Here is a 16,894-nt window from a genome sequence, read left to right as displayed (position 1 = left end):
ATTTGAAGCAAAAACAGAATGGTTTGACTTCAGTTTTGTGAAACTATACATAAAAATATCTGCATGAAACAGAAACAGCAGACAAGCTGAATGAGATGCAGATTCACTCTCTGCCAGCAGGTGGCGCTTAAAGCGTTTCCTTGGTTTCCGCTGCAAAAACAAAGCAGCGCTGCACTTACTTTAATATGCATTATACAGAGGCAAGATGAAAAGAAAAAACACCATCTAAACTTTTCTAAAGACAGTAAGTTCCCCTCAGACATACATTCATATAAACTCCTACACCTAATTGTATCACAATTTGTTTAGCATCTCAACCGATTTGAATCATCACATATTTGAATCGATTTTCAACCGGCTCACGGTTAATCGTTACATCCCTACCAGATACCAATACAATACAGACTGCTCAAGTGTTCAAGCAATCAGTAGAAGGTATATGACCATTCATAAATTTGCAGTCAGTAAGTTAAAATTTTTATTCTGCAAGGATGTATTAAATTGATAAACTGATTGAATATTGAGCAGCACAGATGTTTTTAACATTGATAATAATAATAATAATAACATCTTTCTTGAGCAGCAAATCAGCATATAAGAATGATTTCTGAAGGATCTTGTGAAACTGAAGACTGGAGTAATGATGCTGACAATTCAGCTTTACATCACAGAAATAAATTACATTTTAAAATATATTCAAATAGAAAACAGTTATTTTAAATGGCAATAATATTTCAAAATAGTATTGTTTGTTTTTACTATTTTTTTAAACAAGCGAAAAATCCATACTAACCCCAAGCTTTTAAAAGGTAGTGTGCATTACAGTTCATGTAGAACTTCCTACTTAATATTTTATTTCATGTGTAGTTGTACAGCCTTAAATCAAACAAGCCTCCATTCACATGGACTTATTGTTGAATCTCAGGTCAAAAAAAGTAACAAGTAAAATTCCCCATGTCAAGGTAGTAAAATATTTATGTAATATTTTATAGGAAGTCAGAAAGCAAAAAAAAAAAAAAAAAAAGTTACTGCCTGATTAACAAGGAAATAAAGTTGTCAAAGATATCACATTACCATCATATTCCCCTTTACGCTTTGGTACATTAAGACATACAAGACCGTAACATTTGGATAGCTTTGCGCAATGTATCCTGGGATTGCCTTATCTATGACGCATATATGCAATCCTGCCTTGAAATCTGGCCAAAACAATGGCTCTTTTAATGGAACAGTATTTGCATTTGGATACCTAAAAGCATTACCTGGTTGTGCAGCTCTACAGGTTTTGGAACAAAGCCATCTATAAAACTAATTCAGATCACAATAAAGAGAAACTCACTTGTTCCTGATCTCACGATAAACTGCTGCAGCCCAAGATAAATGTCCAGATCCTCCTGGAGCACCGGAAACTAAAAACACACACACACACGTTTTTATATGGTTCAAATCTTACTTGAATAATAGAACTTTCTCAGTTTGTGTGGATGGGTGCTCATCCTCTAAATCAGTGTTGACTTGTGGAGTTCCTCAAGGTTCTATCCTTGCTCCAATTTTATTTTCTTTGTATATGCTCCTGTTGGGTTCCATTTTTAATAAGCAAAAAGTGTAGTTTCATTGTTATGCTGACGACATGCAAATTTATGTGCCTTTTAAGCAAAATGACAACCAGAGTTTGAGTGCTTTAACTGCTTGTCTGTCTGATATTAAGGCCTGGATGTCTCTTAATTTTTTGAATCTCAATGAGAGTAAGACTGAGGCAATTGTGTTCGGTTCTTTAGCTGTATCTGGCAACATACAGCAAGTGCTGGGTGATCTGGCTGCATATGTCAAGCCCTCTGTAAAAAATTAGGGTGTGTGATTCCACTTTGACTTTTGATAAGCAAGTAAATACAGTAGTTAAAGGGTTTTTTAACTTGTGCTGAGTTCGAGAGAGCTATACATGCTTTTATCTCTTCTCGACTAGACTACTGCAATTCAATGTATATTGGTATTAACCAATCATGTATGAATCGCCTACAAACAGTACAAAATGCAGCTGCTAGACTTTTGACTGGCACTCGCAAATACGAACATATTACCCCTGTCCTACTCTCTTTGCACTGGCTGCCAGTCCATTTTAAAATAGTTTAAAATTTTACTTTTTGTTTTTAAGGTTTTAAATGGACTGGCACCTTCGTACCTTTCTGATCTTTTGAGTTTACACAGTCCAGCTAGATGTCGAAGGTCATCGAATCAGAAACTTTTATTGGTCCCTAGATCTAGGCTGAAAAGAAAAGGCGACCGGGCTTTTGCCATAGCCGGCCCTAAATTGTGGAACAGCCTTCCAATCTCTAATAGAACAATTGCAACAGAATCTCTTTTTAAAACAAGGCTTAAAGCCTACATCTTTGAGAAGGCTTTTAGTGTATGAGCCAACAGGAGTTTATTATTTCTAATTATTATTTGTTTGTCTTGTCTTACCATTTTATGTGTTTTGATTCTTTTTTAACTATATTGTTCAACACAATGGACAACCATTGTTGTTTTATTGTGCTTTATAAATAAAACACATTTCTGCTTTCACACACATACATTCTCCTTTCACATACATATCTACCTTTTTTTGGTATCCACTACTTCCTGTTTAAACAGGAAGTTACTCTCAGACAAGGAAATGCATGTGCAAGACTTGCGCAGCTCTTCCTCACAATTTTACAATGATGCTATTCAAAGTCATCCTGTTTTCTTTTCAAGTACATATTTTAAGTGTTTAATTTTAAAATATCATTATACATGTTCTACAGATCTGTGTACAAGTGTTATGATACTGATTTTGATCGTATTGACAGGGCTCAACGCTAAGGAAATTTTCTACTGGCCCGGTTTGGCCAGTGGTTTCAATTTTTTACTTACCCTGGCAAAATTTTCACAGGCCTTGCAACAATCAATCAATCAATCAATAAATAAGACTTATTGTTTTCATTGTTGACCGTAACATTGTATTGTAATAAATGATAACCGTTTTGCACAAATAGGTCAATAGTTCAAAGATAAAATAGTTCAAAGATAAAACTGAAATGAACCATGCTTTTTCAGGTCTCTCAGGTAGGTCTAACTCTATTCCAGTTAAGGATGCACTGATCAGGATTTATCGTGACCGATTCCAATTGCCGATTTTTTTATTTTTTTTTACATTCAAATGAGCCGATTCCCATACTCATTGCCAATTTATTTAGTTTTTATTACTTTTATTTTTACATTTATTAAATGTTTATTTTGCTCTGTTACTGGCCAAACTAACCTTAAACAAACAAACAGAAATATATGTAACATGAAGCAACTGCAAAAAACAAAAACATCAGATGTGCTGAATTAATATTTTATTATTACTCTTTATTATTATTAGTGTTTTATTACCTTAATTATATGTATGTCTGCAGGCTACTTTCTGTACTGGAAGCTCCTGACACCAAGACGAATTCCTTGTGTGTGTAAACACTTGGCAATAAAGCTCTCTAATTCTGATGAAAATGCAAATTCAATCTCTGACACCAGGTGGCTCTTGGAACAGTAGCAATATAGTGTTTCCTGGGTTATTGCTGTATGCAGCGCTGCACTTATTAACACTCCTTTAAAGGTCCCATATTGTACACCTTTCTGGAGTTTTATTTGAGGTTTTGATGTCCTTAAGAATATATATTTGCGGAAAGCCAGGAAATTTCAGTTTTGACAATATGGGACCTTTAATATGTATTTAACGAAGGTAAGAGGAAAAAGAAAATGTCATCGAAACTTTTCTGAAAACAGTCAGTTCATTACTGTCAGTTTAAATGTTGCCAGATATTGAAAAACAAACAAAACAATCTAAAAATAAATAAACTGCAATGAGCCCAAATCTTGAGTTATGGAAATAATATAAAGATATCGCTGACCCTAACTTGCAACCTCCCACTTAATTCACTTCCTAAATTAAGTGGGGAAAAAAAATAAAAAATCCATAGACGCTTATAATACGTGTATCTGGCAACACGTCTGAGGCTAAGCCGGCGTCCTCAAACACGACTCGCTCAAGGGACGAGGCCATGTAACCTTTTCACGATGATAATATATATATTTATTTGTTTTAAAATACCCAAATAGCTTGCTGAAATACTTCTGCGGCCGCCTCATCTACATCAGCCATGCTGATCAGGACCTGTCCCGGTGACCCTGATCGTGCCTGACCTGCCTTCCGTTTCCACTATACTCGCTTTCACACATACATACATTCTATATATATATGTATGTGAAAGGAGAATGTATGTGTATGTGAGAGTAGAAAAGTATGCATGTGAAAGGAGAATGTAAGTGTGTGAGAGTGCCAGAATTAATTATGGCTTGTACGGCCCCACATATATATATATATAAACTTTCATTTTCCCTTTTATTTATATAAAATACAAAATTATATATAACTGACAGCTCTAAAACTCATACTCGTGTGGATCATGATCTTCATTATTGCTTTTGGGTTTTTAAATCAGATTTGCTTCCATATTAAACATCTATTATACTTGCCAATGAAGAGTCAATTGTTTTCAGTACAAAGAGAGCGAGGATGTACACGCTCACCCACTCAGATACACCTACCAGAACTGAAAAGGTCTGGGACGGCAGCAGCTCCATCACCCTGGCAACCACTTCCAAACTCTGACGCAGGTATCGCTGCCATTCCGTCTGTTGCTATAGAGATCAGAGGGGGGAAAAAGTTCAAAAATTCTGCAGAATAAAATTGATGCTTCGGTGTATGTTTGATTGATCCTTACATCATCGTCAAGGGTCTCGTCATCGAGCTCTTCTAGCTGACTCTGGTTTAACCTGAACTGGATCCTGTTAAGAACTTCACGTAGCAGCAGAACTAGAGCGTCTTTATACCTGGTCACACACAGACACAGATTACTGCGATGTTTTTAATACAACCTAAACTCAATTCTTGGGCTCACAAAAAGTCCACAGAAACGCACCTGTTAATGACACTGTCACTGTCAGCCAATCGGCTTCTGATCTTGGTGGTCAGGTAGTCCAGGAATATACTCCAGATGTCCAGACAGGCCAGATAACCCTCATGATTCGGCTACAACAAATTAAACGCACGTTTAAGTGAAGAGGTGCACAAAAGATGAAAGGTTAAACATTTTAGTGCTGAGTCACACTGCTTTTAAATGAGTCACAAATTGCATTTTTATTTTATAATGCTTCCTGAAGTGCCCTTTTAATGTTAAGGATTTTTACATCAAAAACTGTCATAACTTAGAAATAAAAGCCCATTTTGTACCATAATTTTAGCCATACGAGTTAAACACTCTGTTTTAAAGGGGGCGGGTCTCCTTTAAGGCTTCAATGTACACACCCACTGCTATGATTGGGTAATGTCAAAACCTTTACGACAATCAATCAATGTCAAAACCTTTACCGCACTTTTAATATCACAGCTGCTAAGAATGAACTAATCATGAAAAGTGTTGATCATAGCATTATTTTTGATGAGAGCGCTGAACTGAAGTGATGATCACAGTTCCAATGATTATACAGTGAGTGTTCTTTGTTCGCTTTGTTTATAAACAAACACAGTTTAAATAACTAATGATTTTCATGCTACTAGGACACACAGTTGACTGTTTAGTCACTAGCTTGATTTACTGATACATAAACATCAATAAATGAGTTTGCAAAATAAAGACTGACTATAAATGAGTCCTTATATGGTAAAAATCAGTGATCATAGATTAGACATTAAAATTGACATGCTTACTTACATGTTGACTATATCTTTCTATAAAAGTCTGTTTGAAAAGCCTGCATCAAATTGTGATGATAATGTACCAACTACTGAATCATTTTGGCAACTTGGTTTCAATAAAAGCCCCTTTTTTTTGGACTTCTGCAAATTGCAGTATGCTTTTATAGTACAATGACATCTTATACAGTAATGCACAAGTTTATATAACTTTTGCAAAATATGGAAGATGTTAATCATTTTAACCAAAGAAGGGTTACAAAAACTGCATAATGTTAAATTTAGTTGTTTTTTTGTTTTGGGGACCAGCATTACTTTAGTATCATTGAGATAAGTTTTAGAAGATTAGTTGGGTTTGTCATTTTTATTAGTATTCAGTTTTTATTCATTTTTATTTCAGTTTTAGTTTGTTATGTTAGTGCATCAAGCTAAACTAAATGAAAATAAGAGATTTTTGCTTTGCTAGCTAAAATAAAACAAGTTCAAGGTTTTTTATATTTTATTTCAGTTAAAGTATTTTAAGTAAAATTTTTTGTATGGTTTTAGTTTTAATTAACTATATTAACCCTGTCGTGGACTATACTGTATGTAAACTTATGTTGAATAAATTCTGTGAAACAGCTTATTCAGGATAGTACTAAATATACATGTGCCGGTATTTGGTAATGCGATATCATCACGATAATGCACATGCAAAATATTGTTATCATGTGCACTTCAAAATACCGTGAATAATTAATAATTACTAATTATTACGACTTTCTGAATGCATTTTAAGAAAACTTTTCCAATCAACTGGTTAAAAAAATACCGCTGTATGCTGCGTCAAAGAGGCATGTGCACTCTGATGTAAACAAGCCCAACATGGATGAGAAGCGCATGGCGGAACGAGTGAAGGAGACACGCTCAATGAAAATGCACATTCACTCTCTGACAGCAGATGGCGCTAAAGCAACAGCAGAAATGCAGCCATTACCCCGGTAACCGGTATTTTAATGATTTAAACAGCCATTCAGATTTTCTTATTCACAAAGTTGTTCATCACAGCACTGAATACTTAAATACTTAAGGCCATTGCACACCGAGTCCGAAATGTTCGTCCGAAATTTTCGCACGTTGAAAAATAAATACGGCCTCACGTTGTATCAATCACGTTTACACACTGCCTTCAAAACTTTCTTCTGTCATAAAAAAAAAATTCGGATTGGGTTTGATTTTGTGCATTTTTCGCATCCGTAACAAGCATTTCGAGAGGTGTTTTGACAACTCAGAGCCACCATACAAGCGAATGGCAAAATCCAAAATGGCGATTGTCAAGTTCATCCACTTCTTCTCGCAGCACAAAGCACTGTAAAGATCCTTGCACACTGAGTTCACAAAAATTGGTGGTCTTCTTTTTAATATGTGGCTCTAGTATCGCTAGCAAAGCATCAAACCTGAGCCACTGACATCCTGAAGTAAACTTGAATCGCCCGTGATAATCCCGCTGCTCCTTAATAAGGAGGGGGAACTCTCCTTCCTCTCTGTATCTCAGGATTGGATGGACCCAATATTTCCTTTCTTGTTCTCTTTTTAAGAAGCGAGAGGATAACAAACTCATCCTCACTGCTTGAAGACTCCATTAGTGTTTTGCGAATTTTTTCACAACAGACTAATTAATACACATCGGACTCAGTGTGCAAGGTTTCTGTGCGTGACAAATTTTTAGGATAACGAATATTAAAAAACAAATACGAAAATTTCAGACCAAGTGTGCAATGACCTTTAGACTTAATAGGCTATTTATTTTCAAACCTTTTTACATTTTAATCTGGACTACAACATGCCCTCGATATTGTTTGACAATGTTTTTATTCTTTATTGTTCGGTCACACTTTACATTAAGGCTCCATTAGTTAACATTAGTTAATTCATTAGTTAGCATAAACTGGCAATGAAAGATTCTTCTAAACATTAATTAATCCTAGTTAATTTCAACATTTAATATGTTCAAATCAAAACTTTAACTAAAGAAATTAAAGCTGAACTTAATATTTAATGAACCCGAGCTAACAGGAACTAACAGTTGTATTTTCTAACAAAGAGTAAGAGTAACTAAGGTTAACTAATGAGACCTAATTGAAAAGTGTTACCTATTGTTCTGTTTAATACTTTTTCACTTTTATCTGTTTGAAACTTTTTTTTACTTTATACATTTTTGCGTATTAAGTAAAAAAGTTATTAAACCTGTTATATTGTATTATGACAACACTTTTTTGCAATTAAATTTCAATTTTGTGATAATACCTTATACCAAGATAAAAGCTTTAGCAATTATCACAACAGGAAAATTTGATACGTCACATGCCTTCTAAAAAAAACAAAAACGTGATTTTTATGATCCTTCTTATTTTGTTATTACAATCTTGCATATTCTGCAAGAGGCAGGTAAACTTGTGAGCACAACTGTATGTCATGGAAAATTCTGGTTTCTCAATTCATGACACCGTCAATATTAGTCACAATAACGCACATCTTGTGGTTGAATACTGACAAAGCCACGGAGACGGAGAAGAGTAAAAAAAAAGCACCTTCAAGTCCAGACACTTTCAACAAACATTCAACTATGACTGGGAAAACATCAATTAAAAAAAAAAAAAGTAGGGTCATAGAGTTAAAAATTAGAGGAATAGGGAAGGTTTGAGTAAACAAAGTCCAGCAAAAGGAAGTATCATTAGACATTAATATGGTAAGTTAGAGTCTGTGCTTCCTGGAACAATAAGTGAAGGTGTTTTACCTGGTTAAAGGTGTATTTCAATAGCAAAGCTAGAAATTCCACTAGAGGAAACTGGGCGTTAGATTCGATCCTCCGCAGATGAACACTAACAAACAGCCTGAGGAAATCTGTGAACTTTTCCACATAGCTGAGAGGGACAGACAGGCAGAAAGGGTTAAAAAGCAGCGGCATCAATGAGTTAAATGTTTAAAGCATGTGCATCCATTTCTTACCTTTCGTCTAATTCTTGCAATCTGCTTTTGATAGTGTGTGTGTTGGTGTGCGTGTTTGTGAGTCTTTGCAGCAGGTAGAAAGTCTGTTGAAACATGTGGAGCAGAAACTCCTCAAAGTCCACCGGGACACAGTTTTTGCACATTAACTCGTTAATACAGTTCATGGCCATGACGCCCAGTCTGGCACGTTCGGCGTGGCCCACCATCTGACCAGTCCTGCCGTGTCCCCCACCGCCCCCATTGGCTGGGAGGCTTCCGGGGGCGGAGTCTCCATTGGAAGTGGGCAGAGGTTTCGTTTTGATTGGCTGCTGGCATCCGAAGCGAGCGAAATTAAAAATCGAAGCGAGGAGGGATGGAGTGATGGAAGAGGAAAGAGGGATCCAGCTAAAGAGATGAGCCAAGCATTCCAGCGCTAGCATACACAGATCGCCACTTTCAGCTTCCAGAACCATCGGTGTGCTGTCGCCTGCCAAAATGCCTATAGAACAAGACAATAGACAACAATTAATACAACAATCATTTACTGGTAGCTTTCAACTATTGAGAGACCAGTTTGTGATTTTCAGTATTGGTTGACAACCCATGTGGCTTTAAATTTTCTATATGTACTCAAAGTTCACTAATTGAGATAACTTAATATAATAAAATATAAATATAATAAATACCAAATTCTGTAATTTGAACATATGAATATATATTTTTCATGTCTATATTTATTCAAAGTTCACTAATTGACTAACTGATAATGATTATATGATTCAGAACTATATTTGCTAGGGTTCAATTAATTTATGAAATTATTTTCAATAATTAAATTGATTGTTAAATTAATTGCCAATAGCCAAATCTGTGGTTGTCATTTTACGGAAATTATTATTATTATAATTATAAAAATTTTAATTAATTCAAATTTAATTATTAATAATAATTTTTTTATTATTATTATTATTTAGTATTTCATTTTATTTATATATTTAAAATTATTTTCATAATTTTCTTTTTTTTTTATTTAAATAAATATTAAATTTTTACACTAAAACAAATTATTTAAAGAATTACTATTAAAATTCTCAAGCTACAGGATTACAGAAAAATACAAAAGTATGTTATGTAGTGGCAAAAAAACAAGCAAAAGCCTTCAAAGCACTTGCAAACTAACAGGCGTTTTCCCTAAAAAAAAAAATTATTTTCCAAAGTTCAAATAGTTTTTTCTTACTACTGTAAAGTGACATCACATTCAACTATTCCCATTATCAACTTACATAAATTTTACCAATTTGTTGTTGCAGACCCATCATCAACCACCCACAATATATTCTAGTTATCAGCCTCTAAATAAGCTATTTTAGCACTTGTTGGTACCACTGATGTAGACCTCGTCTTTCAAAACATACAAGTAAGTGTTCAAAGGGTCAAAGCAGAAGCTCACCTGACTCTCTAGACGTGGGGGATGGAGGGGGAGTGGTGACTGTAACACTGTGTTTGTCCCATACTGTCTCCAAAATACCTGCGAGGAAAAGAGAGTAGTTTAAAATAAAACTGCAAGCCCAATCCAGGGTTCCTACCCATTTTCCATTTTAAAATTCCATACTTTTCCAGACTCAAATGTACAAACCTCTCAGTAGTTTTTCAGACCATATTTAACATAAATGGTTCATAGAGCATTATTTTCAGCTTTATATTTGGTAGTGCTGGGCGGTATACTGGTTCATAACAAATACCGGTGTTTATTTTTGTTGTCGTGTTTAGTCACTATTTAGTGTGGTATTTTTTGACAATATTCACTCATCATGACAGTAAAATAGGGCATTCTAAGTCAATATACTGCAGTATTTCCTCTCTCAATCAGTAGAAAATATGGTTAACACCCGGTCATGCATGAAAAAAAAAAATACCGTCATGTACCATGAAACCAGTATAATTTTGAAAAATACCGTGATATAAATTTTTGGTCATACCACCCAGCACTAATATTTGGTATATAGTACAGTCATCCGTAAATATTTTTCTTTTATTAAACGTTTTTTTTAAATTGATTTTCTCGAAGTGACAACCTGCAGAGTCCCTAAAATAATAATACAAAAAATACATACTTTTGAATGCACACAAGAAACTTTTTTGTGCCCTTGAGAAACTATTCACATGTGCATGGGAATTTTTTTGCATGCTTATGCATTACAATTTCTAGTTTTATATAACCTATTTTCTTTGTGCATCACTATGAATAAAATGAGAGCATGGATGCACATGAATTGAGATCTACTTGCTCAAAATGTGGCTTTTCTTATTGTATTACCTCTAATATCAAGGCATAATGTACAATTTAAAACATACTCTGTGGCGGCGCAAAAACCATGACACAAAATGGGCTGATGACAAAATTTGCCAAGTTCAAGGGTCTATAAAAAAGACTGGTACTGAAAAAGCGTTTAAAATTTGGCTTTCATTAGGGCAGTATGCAATATTTCAAGGCCTTACTGTAGGTCTCTTTAACGCATACAAATGCTTATAACCTGCATTTTGCATAATCAAAAAGTGCATATTTGACAATCACTAAAGAATCACAAAAAAGCTGCCATGAAATCTCACTTCTTGTACAATACATTTTTTTTCATTAAATTCTTAATTTTCTATTAACTAAATAGGAGCAAAAGTCTGGGAACAGAAATATTTTTCCATACTCCGCTTTCTTTTTTCCACACTTTTCCAAACCCCGTAGGAACCCTGCCAATCAGATCACATACACTTTTTACAGTGCTTAAGGACTAGTAACATCCACATATACTCTGAATTAACGAGTTCTGAGCATCTCACCAGTCAGAAGGTTCAGTACGGTAGGGATCTGATCCAGCAGGAGTTTCTTCAGCTCCTCTTTACGAGCGACACTCAAGTCTTCTCTGGGACAGACCAGCTCTTCTGAGGTCATCTTGAGCAGAACTAAACCCAGCGGCGCTAGAGACGGAGACTGCACTATCTACAACACAAAACCACAACGATGGAGTCAGATCACTTTAATAGGATTTAATAACAACACGTAATAAAGAATAAGACGTACCTGTAAGGTGTTGCTGAAGAAGTTATGGTAGAACATCGGCCAGTCTTGGCGTCCGATGTCCACGATGACTTTGCACAGCTTGTTTCTGATGAAGAAAGGCAGCAGTGCATGCTGGGAAAGCAGAAGCTTGGGCAAACAGCTACGAAGTTCTGCTTTGTCTTCACTGGCTACACCAACCCACATCTTGTTCACAAGATTCTGCACAGAAGGACCGACACATCTATTGTCATGTGTATTATTCTTAATTCTTATCTTATTATCAATGATGCCTGTGCTCGTATATCTTAATGTATTTTAGGGTGAATTGAACAAACAACGTCATGTTTCACCATAAAATCTAAAGAAAAAAATTGTTGTATTTTGCATAAAGTAAATTAAATCTATTTTTTGTACCATTAAGATGTGTTTTCTTTGCATGGTGATATTATTTTAATGTCAATTCCCCTTAAAATTCCCTAAACATACCCTTAAAACTAATATAATTGCACTATTGTAGTGAAAACCATCCACTATAAAAACAATTAATAATTAAAATTATATTTAGCAAGTATTTAGTATAGATAATTTAAATATAGACATTTTTACAATACAGTAATAACAATTTAGGAGATAAATATGCTCACTAGTCAAAGTTAATGAAAAAAACAAAAAATCCTAAAGGGCAAAGTTTTGTGGCGAGATATATTTGATTTTTTTCATTAGTTTCATTCAGCTGTTCTTTTGAACTTCCTATTAATCAAAGAATCCTAAAAAATTATCACCCGGGTATGCATTAGAGACTTCTTTTAAAAAACTTTACATTTTAAACATCATAATTCCAAAGTTTTGAATGGTATTGTGTGACTTAAAAATGGTCTTTGCAGTTATGAAATTAATCAACAGAAAATAATGAATGGAAGGGTTAACTTTACCCAGTGTTCGAACTGTACCGTGGACTTTGGGGGAGCCCACTTGGGTGGTGTTGTTCGTGCGCTTGCCTCAAAAGAGGGCTTACAATGACTTACAAAGATACATAACAGCTACAAGTGTATGCACTACTTGCTTTATGCAAGCACTATATAGGATAAATCACTATACAGGATTTACCCTATTATACTTTATCGACACGAATTGATAGGTGAAACAACAAACAGCCACCCACAAATAGTATATAAACAAAGCATCAGGCTGTCTTGAGTTCACATGAACAACGGTTAAAAGTTACTCAACCGCAGAGTCCAGCGTTTATATTTTTTCTACGAATCTTTGAGTTAACATGTACTAAACATGAGTGGAATTTGCACCGCAGCGCCCCCACACCGCCCCCACACCGCGATGCTCATGACAAGAATATTATGTATAGTTATCTTTATTGAAGTGAATTAGGTTTAAATCGCCGTCATGCATGAATGAATGATATTTTTGCAATTTTACACATAATAATCCACGATGATCACATTACACAAAACTGAAATTGCACGTCAAAATAACACATTGTTAATATTTTTTGAGACCCCCCAAAATTTCACAAATCCCGTTTTCAGGGGAGCCCATGTCTTATTAAGGGGAGCAGAGCTCCCCCTAGCTCCCCCGTAGTTCGCACCCTGACTTTACCTCAAACACAGTAAGGCTGTACATCATGACGTATTCATTTCTGCTGTTGGAGAGGAAGTAGAGGCAGTGTCTCCATGAACCAGGCTGACCCGCAAAACTGTTCAGCAGCTCTTCTGCAGTAAACAACAACAAAACAGTCTTTACAAAAACATATTTTGGAGAAAGAAAAAAAAAACACTCACATTCTAACTGAAACGAACCGAATTGTGGAAATCGTTAAAATGTTTATTTGTGTGCTTCGTAGCATTTAACACCAAACAAACCGAAACTCTGGTAAACACGAGCAATACAATAAAAAGGGAGTATACAAGTTAATTTCACAGACACGTAAGAGCCAACTTCAGTAAAGCATAAATAAAGGCTGTTCCCACAACTGGAGCTCTTCACTTCTAATTTCATGACAAGCCAGTGACGGTTTGTATACAAGGTTTTGCATATTTGCATGAAAAAGAAAACATTGGTTTGTTGCACACCTACATAGATGAGCATTTAAAAAACCAGTAGAGTTCAAACAGTACGTTTGTGAGCAAGAGCTACTTTATAATCACCTTGTAACTCCATTAACAGTTAAATTGACAGACATTGGAACTAAATCCACTTACAGTATCTACCTTTTTCAAAATCAATATGCGTTCCATCTTTTCTAGGAACTGAACCCTTAACATTGACTATCAGATATTGCAGGTTTTTGTTATGACAACGTTTTAAAAAACAGATCAACTCTTGTGACAAATAGGAACTGAAAAACCATACACAGCTGGTAGTTTTTAACATGTTTTTTGTCTGAAAACATGGTGTGAAATATGGTGAAAGACCATACAGATGGTTAACGAGGACACTACAAGTACAGCTGACTTACACTCAAACAGCTTCTGTAAAAATCCCATTCACACTTCATATTTCGTTCAAAGTTCGTAAATGAATGTACTTTTAAATCATTTTTCATTTGCATTATGGACTGCAATGTATAATTATGGAGTCAAGTCTAAAGCAAAAATGAATATAAATCAAGGTTAATTTCAAAAGGTTAAATTCTGTCATATTTGGGTGAACTGTTACTTTATTACAAACGTATTATTGGTTTTCTCTTAAAGTAAAATGACAATAACATTGCGCATATATCAAAACCAACTCTGGGTTTTGGAAACTGAATGTTTCTGATGCAATACTTGACTTATGCAGGGTCTGATATACAAGCCATTTATTTCCTGATGAAGCAACACTTGACCAATTACAGACAGTTTCACTTTCTCCAAATATATCACTGCTGACTGAGAAGTGTACATTGATCATATGTTGAGCTACAAGTCCTGCGTTTCAAAGCACCATGCTTTGACTCAGGATTTAGAGTAAATCTTGGGCCAAATGCTCTCAAACAAATCAAATACCAAGGATTTTATGAAACTTAAATGTCATGAATGTGGTCTCCACCCACAAAATATAACACTTATTAGACACATTCCTCACCTTAAAGGGGTCGCATGATAATTTATTTTTATTTGAGGTTCCCTTATAAGTTTTAAAAGCATTGATGCATCAAAACAGTCATAATTTAGTTTTTCATCAGCGTTTTCCATTGCATTTAGCAGATGTTTTTATCCAAAGCGACTTGCAATAGAAGAACATAAGCAATTTGTCACAGAACCAACAATAATATTTTGCAGTCTGTCTCGAATACTTAATTAAACAGGCCATATTTTTGCTGCTGTGCCTTTAAGACTGTTACGTAAACTCCAGGGCTTCTGCAGGTCTTATGATTAATGAGGTAAAAGTAGGACATTTTAAGATCAAAGTAAGGAAGATTTAACGCTTCAAAGTTTGAAAATACTCATTTAAAACAAAAAAATAAAAATGCTTGAATACCTCTGCTCCCAACCACTAGAATACGGAAATCATTTTTACTGTACAATCTGATCAAACTGCAAAAACGTGATGTTCTCGCTAAGTATTCCTGTCTTGTTTTCCAAATGTCTAAAAGATTCTCAAATCAAGATACATTTACTTGACAAGTAAAGTGACACAGGAAGTGAATAGGAAGTCTTGCCCTGTAAGAAGTTGATCAAAATTGAGTTCATGAAATCAATGTAATTCAAAGAGAAAACTAATTTTCATTCCCAAATGACAGATGTTTGTTCTCGTTTTAAGCATAAACTCACTTATATATTTTTTTAATTTCTCAGAAAACAAAACTTCGTATTTTTCATTTGCATTTCATGTAAATGTATCTTGATTTAAGGATGTTTAGATATTTATATTAAAAAAAACACTTAGGTATTTAGGCAGTGTAGGCAACATTTAATGCCAATACTTTAAGACCTTAAGACCAATTTAAGACCTTTTTAAAAACTATAAACCTTGCAGAAACCCTGAAACGCCTTTTTTGCATATGAAATGAGCAATATAAAATAACTGATGTGGAAATATGCAGGTCAAACTCTCAGATCACACTGCTCTTTTCCAACACTTGGCTTCTTCAGAAGGATCTGCAGAGCGGTAGGTGCTACACACGAAGAGCAGCTTTAATAGACCTTACTACATTTTACACTCATTTAACAGTATGAACACTACTTCATACTGCTCCTGACAATTTGCTACATACTGAATAGGCATCACTGAAGTGAATAAAGGGCGATCTTGTGCATCAAGAAATTTTTTGAAAGAAGAGAAAATCGAACGTCTCATGATACGAGACAGACATAACAAGTGGTGGCCTATTCAGATTATTACTGCACAAAGGATGACTCTGCAAATCAGGGCATGATAACTGTGTGAAGGCCAGGGCCAGGCATATGCTCACCAATCTCTCTCTTGCGGTCATTGGTGGTGCAGCTGTGGAAAAACTCTGTCATAAGACTCTCCAGGGCCCGTAAGGAGGCCTCCTCTGACGCCTGCAGCACAGAGAGAGATAAATGAGGGGGGGAGGGAAAGATGAGATATGACAAGATAAGGCATTTCAATCTTTCAATCAACCTTTTAATGCAGCCATGCAGTGCATCAAACATGACTCCATCGCATTTACAAACTGCAAATCCAGCATACTGAGTCAGAGATACTAAAAAATGTGAATCTACTGTACAGAGAATCCAATTTTAGACTAACGAGATATCCCTCAAATGTTTTCACAACTGATTTAAGGGTTTGCAAGCTTTTCATGCTTTTCAGCATGAGCTCATCATTTACTTATAAAAGGGATAGTTCACCAAAAAAAAAAAAAAATATTATTGTCATTATAAATGTCATTATTAAATCATAATATAATCAATATTAATATGATATAATAATTATTATTTTGTCAATTTTTTACCCTCATGTAATTCCAAACCTGTAAGACCTTCTTCTGTGGGACACAAAAGTTGATTTTTTTAATGTCTCAGTGTTTCGTTATTGTTGTTGTTGTTCAATGTTCAATTGTTCAACAGAATAGACAAAAACAGCTGACAAATTCTTCAATAATATCTTTTTTTGTTTCAAAAATAACTATTTCTGAGATCCTCAAAAGTAAG

At 34.9% G+C, this 16,894-nt stretch overlaps 1 protein-coding gene across 1 annotated transcript in view; it reads right to left on the bottom strand.

Annotated features, from left to right (window-relative positions):
* Positions 1–16,393, bottom strand: part of LOC107715628 (exportin-6) — a 27,406-nt gene extending 11,013 nt beyond the window's left edge. Inside the window, exons 1-11 of the mRNA XM_016521785.1 lie at positions 16,189–16,393; positions 13,392–13,504; positions 11,799–11,996; positions 11,558–11,717; positions 10,173–10,250; positions 8,744–9,221; positions 8,532–8,658; positions 4,983–5,092; positions 4,785–4,893; positions 4,609–4,701; positions 1,340–1,409 (exon numbers count right to left, since the gene is read on the bottom strand). Of these exons, the coding sequence (XP_016377271.1) occupies positions 1,340–1,409; positions 4,609–4,701; positions 4,785–4,893; positions 4,983–5,092; positions 8,532–8,658; positions 8,744–9,221; positions 10,173–10,250; positions 11,558–11,717; positions 11,799–11,996; positions 13,392–13,504; positions 16,189–16,393 (1,741 nt within the window). The remainder of the gene's footprint in view (positions 1–1,339; positions 1,410–4,608; positions 4,702–4,784; positions 4,894–4,982; positions 5,093–8,531; positions 8,659–8,743; positions 9,222–10,172; positions 10,251–11,557; positions 11,718–11,798; positions 11,997–13,391; positions 13,505–16,188) is intronic.
* Between the last annotated feature and the right edge of the window lie 501 nt (positions 16,394–16,894).

The sequence above is a fragment of the Sinocyclocheilus rhinocerous genome, unplaced genomic scaffold (assembly GCF_001515625.1).
Source record: "Sinocyclocheilus rhinocerous isolate Xijiao unplaced genomic scaffold, SAMN03320098_v1.1 scaffold239, whole genome shotgun sequence".
In the NCBI taxonomy this organism is placed as follows: Eukaryota; Metazoa; Chordata; class Actinopteri; order Cypriniformes; family Cyprinidae; genus Sinocyclocheilus; species Sinocyclocheilus rhinocerous.
Note: the sequence above shows the minus strand (reverse complement) of the source record. Positions and strands in the feature narration are given on the sequence as shown.